General features: G+C 42.5%; 1 protein-coding gene across 2 annotated transcripts; it reads right to left on the bottom strand.

The window, feature by feature from the left end:
* Positions 1-7221: 7221 nt before the first annotated feature.
* LOC103324577 (cysteine-rich repeat secretory protein 38-like) lies at positions 7222-9262 on the bottom strand. 2 transcript variants are annotated; one of them, XM_089048629.1, is made up of 3 exons: positions 9125-9262; positions 7576-8984; positions 7222-7477 (listed from the first exon to the last, which is right to left on the bottom strand). In XM_089048629.1, exon 2 carries the CDS (start codon positions 8377-8379, stop codon positions 7609-7611), a length of 771 nt encoding a protein of 256 aa, XP_088904755.1. In that variant the 5' UTR covers positions 8380-8984; positions 9125-9262; the 3' UTR covers positions 7222-7477; positions 7576-7608. The 2 variants fall into 2 exon arrangements, with proteins under 2 accessions (XP_088904755.1, XP_008224867.2); XM_008226645.3 differs by lacking the exon at positions 9125-9262 and having other exon boundaries at positions 7576-9110.
* Between the last annotated feature and the right edge of the window lie 2594 nt (positions 9263-11856).

The following is an 11856-nucleotide window of genomic DNA, read 5'->3' as shown; positions in this document are numbered from 1 at the left end:
GATGTCGCGTTTGCTACCCTTAAGTGCCTTGAAGAATGGGGCACAACGATCGCTGGCCTTAGAGATGAATCGGTCGCTGCGACACGCCCGGTAAGGCTCTGAATGTCCTTGACCGTCTTGGGTATCGTCATGTCCAAGATAGCCTGGATCTTCTCTGGGTTGGCCTCAATACCTCTTTGGCTGATCATGAAGCCAAGAAATTTGCCAGAGGCCACCGGAAATGCACACTTGGTGGGGTTGAGCCGCATCTTATACCTGCTTCAAAATGGTGAACATGGCAGAGGTTGGGGATGTGCTTTGGTCGCAGGCGACTCTTGACCGATATGTCATCAACATAAACCTCCATAGTGTTGCCAATTAGTGGAGCGAAGATGTCGCTCACGGATCGCGTCGTGGCCCGGCGTTCTTGAGGCGAAGGGCATGACTTTGTAGCGATAAAGGCCACGGTCGGTGATGAAGGATGTATGAGCTTGGTCCTCAGGGTGCATGAAGATCTGGTTGTACCCTGAGTAAGCATCTATGAAGCTGAGGAGGCGTGTCGGTGTGGCGTCAACTAGCTGGTCAATGCGTGGTAGGGGGAAACTATCCTTTGGCGGACCCGATTGAGATTTGTGTAGTCTACGTACATACGCCAACCCTTCCTTAGTTTACGTACCATTACCACATTGGCTAGCCAGGTGGGATAATCCACCTCTTTGATGAATCCAATAGTGCTCGCTTATCCACCTCCGCCTTCATGGCCTCATACCGCTCTGGGTCATAAGCACGGCGCTTACGCGAGCGGGTCGGACGGCGGATTAATGCTTAGCCTATGGGAGATGACGTCGGGTGATATGCCCGGCATATCGTTGTAAGACCAAGCAAAGACTTCGAGTTGAGGCGGAGGAAGGCAATAAGATCGAGCGAAGCTCTTGTAAGAGGTGCGATCGACTGTCGATCAGGATATCCTCATGGAGAGTGACCACTTGAGGTCCTCCACATGTTCGGCTTGTTGGGTGGCGATTCCTCCTAGGGTCTTACGGCGCTCGGTGCCAACTTGAGGTGGGGCTAGGGCACTGGTTGCTCGCTAGGGCCTCACCCTATGTTGGCGATTGGTAGACTTCGCCGAAGCATAGCGGGCGCTAAGTTGATTGCAGCCGTACCCATGCCATGGGCGTAGGAAATTTTTGATAACATCGTGTGGAAATGAAAACCTTCATCAGGCCATGGCGGAGCGTCGAGGATAACGTTGCGGTGTGGGGCAATCAATAATGAGGAAAGGAGTGGTGACCGTCGTTATTTGGGATCTTGCTCCAATAGAGATAGGAGATGAATGCTCCCGATAGGTGGACCACATCACGTAAAAGCTCACGGTGTGAGTCGAGCAAATGAGGCGGGACACGGAGCTCATTGAAGGCATCAACAAACATCACCGAGCTGCGGTGTCTACCAAGATCGTAGCGTCAAAGTTAGATATGTCGGCGCGAATAATGATTGGGTCATCATGAGGGAGGATAACGCCACGCTCATTTTCCTCGCATAAGGTAATGGAGGCCCACCTATTTTTATGTCTTGGCAAGCGTCACATTGATCTTTGAAGACACAGTGCGCATAGGTGGAAGCGGACATAATGTTTGATGGAGTTGTTGGAGGTTCCAGCCATGGTTGGGCCTGCTGATGGTTGAGATCATGTTAATCTGCCGTTGGTGAGGGTTAGGTGGGGGTGGGAGGTTGTGCACGTATTTATCCAGCTTCCCCTCGCGAATAAGTCCCTCAATGATGTTGCGCAAGGCAACACAAGATTGATATCATGGTCACCGAACCGATGAAAGCGACAGAAGACACTGTGTTAGGCATAGGCTTTGCCTGGTTTCGGGGTGGAGGCTGAGGTATAATAGGTGCCTCGTGCACTAGGACATTCTCATAGGTAGTGTTGAGGGTGGTGAAGACCTCGAACCTGGGTTTGGGTGAGAATGGGAGTGGGGCCCGGTCATTTGTCTGGGGGTTGCTTCCACTAGAGGTGGTGGTTCCATATGCCTCGCTTGTTATTCTTGAGCGTATGTTGGCGACTATCATTCCTCTTGGGGTACTTGGGCACCACAGGTGTTTGGTGTAGGGCAGAATGTTGAGGTGGGCGGGATGAGTCTTGAAGCGGTGGAGGATCGACAAAAGGATTATCTTGGCTGCGCTTGGGTTGAAGTACTTAGCCTTGGCATGAGAATCGCTACCGCTTCACCGACATATGTGTTCCAAGGGTTGTAGACCGGTGCGGAAGTTAGACTCTGAGGCCACTCTTGAAAGCACCAGCGCACGATCATCGATGTCGGCGGGAGTATTCGTGGCTGAACACGCTGCATACTCCGGCGGGCTCGTCCTCACCTGTCTAAGCATGTATAGGTCGTCTGCGGAGTAGAAGCGTCGTCGGATCATGAAATGGTCGGAAGGCTGCTTTAGTCAAATGTGTTGATAGTGCGGGGTTCACAGAAACCGATTTAGGGTCGCGCCAGAGTGGAAGGAAGAGGAGGCACATGCCTTCGTCGGTGAGCCCTGCACCCGAGGTGGAAAGAATGTATGTGGGTGAGAGGATCCTCCGTGCGGTGTAGAAGGCGATCGGGTGGCTGGATGTCATTTTCTGGTGGTAATTAAGGATGCGTTGATAAAGGGCCAGTCGTGGCTTTGCCCCAGAGAGGTTGGTGGTTCTTGCTGTTGCTCTCGTGCACCGGACTTCTCGAAGAAGCCTTATTGCGAGTCGGTATGAGGAGAGTCTCGGGTCTTTGGGTGCAGTGTGTGGGTGGCCATGGGGTGGGTAAATTCTTGGACGCCTTGTGATAAGACTCGTAGTCTTACGAGTAATCCCCCTTTGATTCTCAGAGTCCCTATACCTTCTCAGCGTAGTTAGGTAGGCCTTGGCGAGGCCCTAGGTGTGTCATCTTTGGGTCTTGGAGATTAACGGAGATAAGAGGGGTTCCATTTGACGGTCGAGGATCGGTCCCTGCAATCCTATAGACCTTTGTTGGTTCATGGGGCGGTTTCGGCGGGAGATGGAGAAGCCCGCGACTTGGTAAATCTGATGGAGGGACCTTTACGTACCCTTTGCCGGGCCTAGGCTGGATTGGGACATTGTGGTGGGAGTGCTCGGCTGGTTTGGTATGCGCTCAAGTTCTGAGTAAGGCTGCGTTGGGAGCCTTGGGCCGATTCATCTCGATTCACGCCTTTGTGCGGTAGTCATGCTCGAGCTCGACGTTCTTAGCATGAAGATGGTCATATTTCTCGGACATCCGGTGACTTGGCGGAGACTTTCCAGCACGGAGATTGGCATCTGAAGGTCTTTGAGGTACCCCATGGGGTATGATCTTGAGTCCCGCTATCCTCGGTAGGCATAGCTGAGTGTGGAGTGAAGAAGAGGCGACGGGCCCGGATAGGAGAAGGAGCGGCTAAGGTCGGTAGAGAAAAATGGGATTCAAGTATCGTTTCCTGACGGCGCCAAACCTGTTGAGGCGGAGGAAGGCAATAAGATCATAGCGGCTGAAACAAACTAATATTGAAACTCAGGCAGCGACGATTCGATGTCGTCTCAGACAGACCAACTTTGGCTACTAAGCCGCCAATCCTTTCAAATCCTTCACCACACAACATCAAATCAAGACCATCTGGCAAACCCTAAAAAAATTTCCACAGCCCAAATAAATCGAAACCCTAACTCTGGAATACCTTTTTCTCTATATGAAATTGGGAATCAGAGAGAGAGAGAGAGAGAGAGAGAGAGAGAGAGAGAGAGGTGAGGAGACTAACCTTGAAGATGTTCAACAAAATAAAAATCGAAGCCTCCAGATAATCTCCAACAGTAGATCGTCCTCTTCCATCATTGCCCCGCAAAGCGAACCAACGTCATAACCGAACGAAGCATCTGATAGAACGAAGGCTGTGGTCTTTACAATTGAAAGAGATGGGGGCAAAACGGGGAAGAGAAGAAACTAATTAATCAAGGGCAAAACCGTGATTTCACTGTGCTGATGAGAAAATGAGTTTGCAAAACAGTAAAAAGAGAGGGTCGTTTCGTCATTTCACTGTGCTTAGCTACAGTGTTTAGTTGCATTGGGTTTTAGTATATATATAATATAATTTCATAAATGTAGTTTCCATGCATGCATGTATCTGCAGGCACTATCGAGGATATACTTGGGTGATCAACGAAAGCTCATCTTCTGGGGCTTTAACAACAGAGTTGCTCTTGGATAGATCTGACCCGGTTGTCACCTCTGAATTACGTTGACATCCCGAAGACACGTCAAATCCAACACTACTATGCAAAAAGAAAGTTGGTTTTCAGGGCACTGGAAGAGTGAGAGAGGAGCTATTGATCATCAGAAGTATAGAAGCCATGGTTGGCCTATTAGCTATATTTTCCTGCGCACATAATAACCCAACGTGGATGCATCTCATAACTTCTTCACTTCTTGAGTTAGTCCCCATTGTGGGATCTAAACCTGTCCCTTCCCTTCAACTTTTCCGTGGCTGCAACCATTAATTTGTCAATTTGTAAGAATATAATCAGAGATTTAAAAAAAAAAAAAAATTCTGTTATTTTCCTTTCTACTTATATAGCTCAGAAGATATTCCACATAGTCTCAGACGAAAACTCTTTCTTTGTCCACTTACTATCTCCAAAACTAAGACACTAAAACTAGACATCCGACTTAACAGAGAAGTGTCCATGCATCACATACTTTGGAAGCATATATCCACTGTATATCAATAACATAAAAGTCGATTTTGTTAGTAGTATGAATTGGATTCTTGATATAGATTAATGCACACAATTGTCACATAAGCCATCAAGCCTCGCTAAATTATATATATACTAAAGCTCAATCCAACTCTACACTGTATTTAAGCACAGTGTAATGACGAAAATGTCCCTATTTTTAGTATTATTTTCAATTTTGTTTTCTCATCAGCGCCGAAATGACCTCAACTTAACATTTTCTGTTCTTCCCTTTTTTGTCCCTTCTCCTTCTGTCTTTCTTCCCCTGTAAATGTTTCGTTCGCTCTGAGAAGGAGTTCATCTCCAGTTGATTTCAAACTAGCTGGTTGGCCTGGTTGAGGGGCAACGATGGAAGATTTGCGTTCATTGTTGGAGATGCTTTGGTGGCCATTGATTAAATAGACTGAGGTTATACTTTTGTCCATTAGATTAATAGAATGCTTAAATTGTTGTGTTGTCTTGTTGGATTTTTGAACTTAATTATGTGATAATAGTTGTTGTTTTCACTCAAAATTTTCTATTTATCTACACTAACATAGTTAAAACCTCCGTAGAGGATAAGAAAGAACATAAGCCACCTCTGCAGCAAAGCTAACAGGAGAAAGAACCCCTTCTAACAGAGATCAACGTAGAAAAATCCTCTTCCATCACCTTGTAGCATAGATATAAAGACCTATCCAAACTCTTTTGAATAATGAGTAGCTCAATATTGCCGATATTTTGATGTTTTGACTACTACTTGATTTATTAAAATATGGTTAGTATTTTAACATGACAAACAACATAAAAAAAAACATGTTATTATCCTATTTTTTGTAATTTAGACTTGCTAAACAAAGCATGATGCCAATATTTAGATCTTCATGTCTATATAAATAGCACCATCTTTCCTACATATTTTCACAACTTTGTACGTATTTCACACGGTTTTAAAATTAAACAAATGAGATTATGGAAGTAAATATTCTCGCATTTATTGCTACTGCACTGTTTATTCCCTGTTATTTTGAGGTCATATTTAGTATTTAGAGTTTGCCTCGATTTAGTACCGTTCTCGTGGCCCGCACCTTGAATCGCCGGGACATTGAGGAATATCCAGAAAGGCATTTAGGGAATACCCAAATTCCATAGCTTTAGGTCTGCTATCCCGATTATGATTTCCTACCCTTAACCGGTAACCCGGTCAAACCGCCCAAACCAAACCGATGGTTTGAGTTGGTTTGATTTTTTTTTCAATTTGTTTTGGTCATCGGTTTGAACCCAAACCCATCCGAAATATATGGTTCGGTGTACAGTTTGCAATATTCAAAACCACAGTTTAACCAAACCAAACTGAAGATTATTAATATATATATATAATATTATTATAAGAAATATATATATATATATAATACATAGTTTCAATCTTTTTTTTTTCTTCTCTCTCAATCTCTCTGTTTGTCTTGTCTTCATCATTCCCACTCTCTCTATTTTTTTTCTCCTTCCTATGTTAGTCTTCACTCCCTCTTCTTCTTCTCTCTCTTTTCTTTTTCTCCTTCTTCTTCTTCTTCTTCTTCTTCTCCATCTCTCCCTTTTTTTTTCTTCTTCTCCTCTCCATCGCTTTATTTCTTCTCTCTCTCTCTCTCTCTCTCTCTCTCAGAAAGCCAAAAAACTGAAACCAAACCAAACCAAACCACCTAGTCTGGTTAACTGAAGTAGTCGGTTTTCATCAATTATGATTTGGTTTCGGTTTTCAAAATAGCCAAACCAAAACCTACGATTCGGTATTCAGGTTGAGCCCAAAATCGAACCAACCCAAACCAAGCTCAAGCCTAGTGGGCACCATTGCTAGTATTTACTAGGTCCCCACAATTCAATTGGTACTTCCTTGTGTTTGATCAAGCACGAACAACCTCGCCATGCTAAAATCTAATATATTACCTCGCCATGCTAAAATCTTGGGGTTTATTTCTGCATGCGCATTCATTTTGAATTGGGCTTTTTGGAGTTGTCCAGTCCGCACATCTTACAGAACAGAAAAGGAACACTACAAAGCAAAACCACTGCTACAGCCTACAACCCTCCCTGACCAACTAAATCGAACAAACAATTATATTTAGCAGCAGGAGGGAGAGAATGAATCCAAACATGGGGAGACATGTACAAATGATCAGCCAAAGCCAAAGCGTCTGTAGAAAAATTCGCCTCACGTGGGACACACTAAAAGGAAATTTCCTCAAAACAAGCCAAGAAATGAATATTCTTAACCAAAGTGTAGGAGACGCCAAGGGACTTCACAAACTTTGTTAACAGAATCAATTAGGAGCTTAGAATCTCCTTCAACCAAAATCTTACTAAGACCTTTAGATTTGGCACGAATATACACTTAGACATTACAAAAGCAAAATTAAGATTATACCATACAGTGTCTGCCCTTTGCATCAGAGCTTGTATATTAAAATAATTTAGAATATCGTATTGTATTAAAAACAAAACCATAGAATAATCCTTGTTTTTTATTATTAAACAAAAAGGGAGTAATCTTATTACATTGGTCTTGACACATTCAAGCACCAACAAACGAAGAGTGCCCTTGTTAAATTCAAAATTGTAATAAAACAAAATTGAATAAACTTTCTTGCCCTTCTTCACTTCCAGACTCCCACAAGCATAATGACAATACCAATCGTCAGAACGACGGTGGCGACACTTTTATTGTAATGATACTCGTATTATTTCCACTCGTATTATTTCCTGCAAAAATCACAAGGCTCTGTTTGTTAGCGACGTGGTGTTAACTAATTGGGGCTCAAACAAGAAATTAAGCAACAAACAAAAATAAATTATTATACCTTGGAAGGTTTATTAGGGTATCTGCTGCAGACTCAGAAAGGATTGGACTCAAACCTCAAATAACAGCTGGGTCTAAGAACTCTTCCTCCACCCACACCACCACAACACTCTGTCATATTTGGGATGGACTCTTTAAGGCAATCGCTGCAGTTTTGTTTGTTCAAATCAGGGCTGCACTGGGCAGTTGCATATATAGTTTGATTTGTTAAAGGCACCAACGCATTCCCTGCTGCAAATTTTAAAACAGAGTTCCCTGCTGCAGCTTTCTCACTTAAATTTCCAAATAAGGGGTCGCGCACCTGCTTGTACTGTTCAGCGTTTGATATGTTATTTGGGCTCGGCACAAACTTTACAGGCTCATATTCAAGCACACCGAAAATCGAGATGTTCGAGTATCGAACCGTACAGCGCTCTGCCCATATGATTGCTTCCTTCTGATTAGTACAGTTCTGCAGGAGAATGGAAACAGAGTCCTTGAAACAGGTGCGGCAATCTTTGAGTGCAACGTCCCCTCTGCATACGGCAATTGCGTTCACTTTGTTGGGGGCTCGTCCCAGAGAAGAACTGTAAAATCTGGGATTGATTTTGGGGTTGGAAGGGAAAGAGGAGAGGAGTGTATTGAGGTTTTGATTGTAGATGTTTCCATTGTTGGTGTTTTTAGTATTGAAGCAGCTCCAGCAGTACTCTGCTCTCATCGTGCAAACACCGCTGGTGCTATGGTCGCCCACTATGGTAGGAGCAAGAGGGGCCAAGACCAAGAGTATAGGAAGAATGAAGAAAATTAGCAATCTTGAGGAACCCATTTCTCTGTTTGTTCCTCTGTATGAAAATAACTTCGGCTTTTATAGCAAAAACTATCCCGATACAGGAAGTAGACTCTACATGTAGATGCTTTTCTCAAATCCAGGATAATAATAAGAATTAATTGTGGCAGTGTTTGATCGGCAAAAAGTGGAAGATCCAGATAGATTAAGTTGATACGATATTAATTCTTTATGTCATGCTCATGTTGATACTGTGGATCGGTGGCCATCCTGTAGTAATATTGTGCCTTGTGTGTTTGTCTTGAAAAGCAGAAAAAAAATTAGCAAGAAAATCCATTATTCTGATCTTGAATGCTTTGTATCACCGGTCCATATTTAAAAATGAATTCCAAAAGAATAGAACTTGTAATGAAAGATACTAAGATGGATCAAATCTGAGCACCCCTATGTATATGTCATCGTGCACGCGGAGACTGAGTGGTCAATTTTTACCGGTCGGCTCGGCAATTAGGGTTTCCTTGCCTGCCCAGTTGAACACCATGTCCAATTGGCAATTAGGGTTCTTGCTTTCTAATTGTCATTAATCTTGAAAATGAATATAGAAGTTGAGACATCTTCTTTTGGCTCGTTGTACAAGGTGAAACCTGCAGAGGTATATATGATAAGGTTAAGGATCTCAATTGATGTGTTTGTTCTGAGTGGTGCTGGTGCTTCTCAAACAAGAAATAAGAATATATAAAAGCTTCGGCTAGAGCTTTTTATTCTCAGAAAGTAGAGCTCTGACCTCTGAGTGGTGCTGGTGCACACACCACCAAGTTAAATCGATGCTTCCAATTAAGTGGAAGACGAAGACGAAGACGAATTAGTGGAAGATGAAGTGGAAGACTAAGACGAAGACGAAGACATGGTTTACCTTAGTGGAAGACGAAGACGAAGACATGGTTTACCTTAGTGGAAGACGAAGAAGAAGACTCCAGCATATTCTAATTATAGTGCTTGCACTTTTTCTTTTTTCTTTTGAAGCCACTCTGTCTGTGTTCCATGCATGATCATGATCCAGACAGAGAGCCCAATTATACATTTCTTGTTTCTTTCATAGCACATTTTTCAGTTGACCCAGGTAAGCTAGTCGATCGAACGAGGAAAGAAAGCCCATAAGGCCATCTCCAGTCATAAGGCTGAATGTAGTCCAAGACTAAAAATTTAGCCCTCCAAAATACTAATTTTTTAAAGAATAGTGCATGGCTAAATTTTTCCATCTCCAGCCATGCAGTGCTATATTTTAGGGGCCTTCATATTTTATTATTTCGAGAAAAACTATAGTACAACACTCATACATTCCACAATTATATATTGTTTAATTTAATTAAACTACTATTTAGAGAAAATATTCCATATATGTGACCACATTTAAAAAAGAAAAAAAAGGTTTCAATATTCTGATCTCCAACGGTCATGACCAAGAATTTTATGTAATTTTTTTTAAACAACACTTGAAAACATTTAAAAAGGTGACCACATTTATATAAAGTAAAATTATAATATAAAAAAATTAAAAATAATAAATAAATAAATAAAGGATGGGTTTCAATGGTCTAACTACCAATGGTCATGACCAATAATTTTTTATACTTTTTTCTTAAACAACACGAATTGAAACATTTAAAAAGGCTTTTAAAAATATATATGCTTTAATGTTGGTTGTTAAAAAGCGAATGCATGGGGCCCAATTTGGCCTAGGCTAAAGCTGGGCTACATAGCTTGCCCGATTGGCTAAAGCCAATGCTTCCAAATTTATAAAATTTTATTTAGCCCATGCCGGAGAAGAGTTTTGCATTATTTTAGGGCTATATTTGGGATATAGCCCATGACTGGAGATGGCCTAAGCTCCAAACCCATTCCAACCCCAACGACATGTTTTCTTTTCTAGGCAACTTGCCAATTTCGTACGAAAACTAAAAAAAACCTCGTCAGTTTACAAGCGCAGGTGATGTGAGTTAATTAGTCCCAATGTGGATATGTATCTTGTGGGAACCGAATTAAATCAGACCCTAGATCAAATAATTCATTTCATTTGGGGATTATTTGACCTAATTGAGAATTACTCAACCTAATTGGGAGTTACTTAATTTAATTGAGGATTACCTAATTAAATTGAGAAAATTGATTTGATTCCTACCCCAATTCCTAATTAAATGAGGAGTTACCTAATTAAATTAGGTATTGATTTGATTCCTACCATAATTAGGGATTTGATTTACCCCAATTAATCAAATCAATTCCAAATAGGGGAGGAATAATTCCCTTCCATTTATGGAATCATTCCTCTGAAACTCTAGCCTCCGAGACCACTATAAATAGGCTCCGGCTACCACACACGGCTCCGGCCACCCGGTTTTCCTTGAAATACCATACCTAACTTAGGCATCGGAGGGCCTTTGGCCAACACCTGCTGGGTGTGGTCCTCTTACCCCGATCTGTTTTGCAGGGAGAAAGAAAAGTAGAGAAGACGAAGGAATCTTAGGCGAATATTCTAGTGGGACGAAATTTGCTCCCACACATCTCATAACTTCTTCACTTCTTGAATTAATCCCCATTGTGGGATCTATTAGATTTGCACCTGTCCCTTCCCTCCAACTTTTCCATGCCTGCAACCATTAATTTGTCAATTTGTAGAAATATAATCAGAGATAAAAAAAAAAAAAATTCTGTTTTTTTCCTTTTTACTTACATAACTCAGAAGATATTCCACATCCTCTCCGGATGGAGATAAACAGGCATAATAGTGAAGCCACGGGAAGACATTTTATCAATGCCAATTTGAATTTGAAGCAAGAAGTTACCAACAAAACTTTGGTGCTAAATAAATAAACAAAATCTAAAACCTAAATATGTTACTGTACCGTTGGTACTCAACCACTAGAATGCAGGTTGTGAGGGTACTCTTGGTACTTGCCACTGCTGTGTAGGTGCGATGTCGAGCATTTCCAGCAGTAATCACCTGTGAATGTGCATATTCCATCATCTTGGGATATGGTGGGAGCAACAAGGTTTAAGATAATTGTTTATACCAAAGTCAACAGCCAATGAATACCAAACACGTGGACCAAACCAGGGCTACGTGTGCCTTCGGCACTCACCTTCGGTACCAAACCTACCGATCGCAACATTAGGGCAACTCGCCCCTCTGGACGCGTGGCAGTCTCACAATTGACGCCCAGAGTCCCACATCGAAACTCTAAACAAATTGCACACCTCCCAAGGCCTATAAAAGAGGACATCTATCCCAGTTTGAAGGTAGTCAATCAGAACTTACGGCATACTGCCTATTGATCTGTAGTTCAAACTTACTCAATCCGTACTTACTTAAGCATCGGAGAGCCTTCGGCCGGTACCACACCGGTGCCCTAGGATTACCGTGTGTTTGCTATCTTACAGATCGCACACCCTACCGAGGACATCAGATACCGAAGAGACCTAATCACTAAGTTACGCGGGAAAGTATTAAACCATTTT

This window comes from Prunus mume, linkage group LG3 (genome assembly GCF_029339155.1).
Source record: "Prunus mume cultivar Tortuosa linkage group LG3, ASM2933915v1, whole genome shotgun sequence".
NCBI lineage: Eukaryota > Viridiplantae > Streptophyta > Magnoliopsida > Rosales > Rosaceae > Prunus > Prunus mume.
This window is presented reverse-complemented; position numbering and strand designations above follow the sequence as displayed.

Excerpts from the sequence above, each read along its gene's own strand:
- LOC103324577 (XM_089048629.1), bottom strand. The coding sequence starts at position 8,379 with ATGGGTTCCTCAAGATTGCTAATTTTCTTCATTCTTCCTATACTCTTG.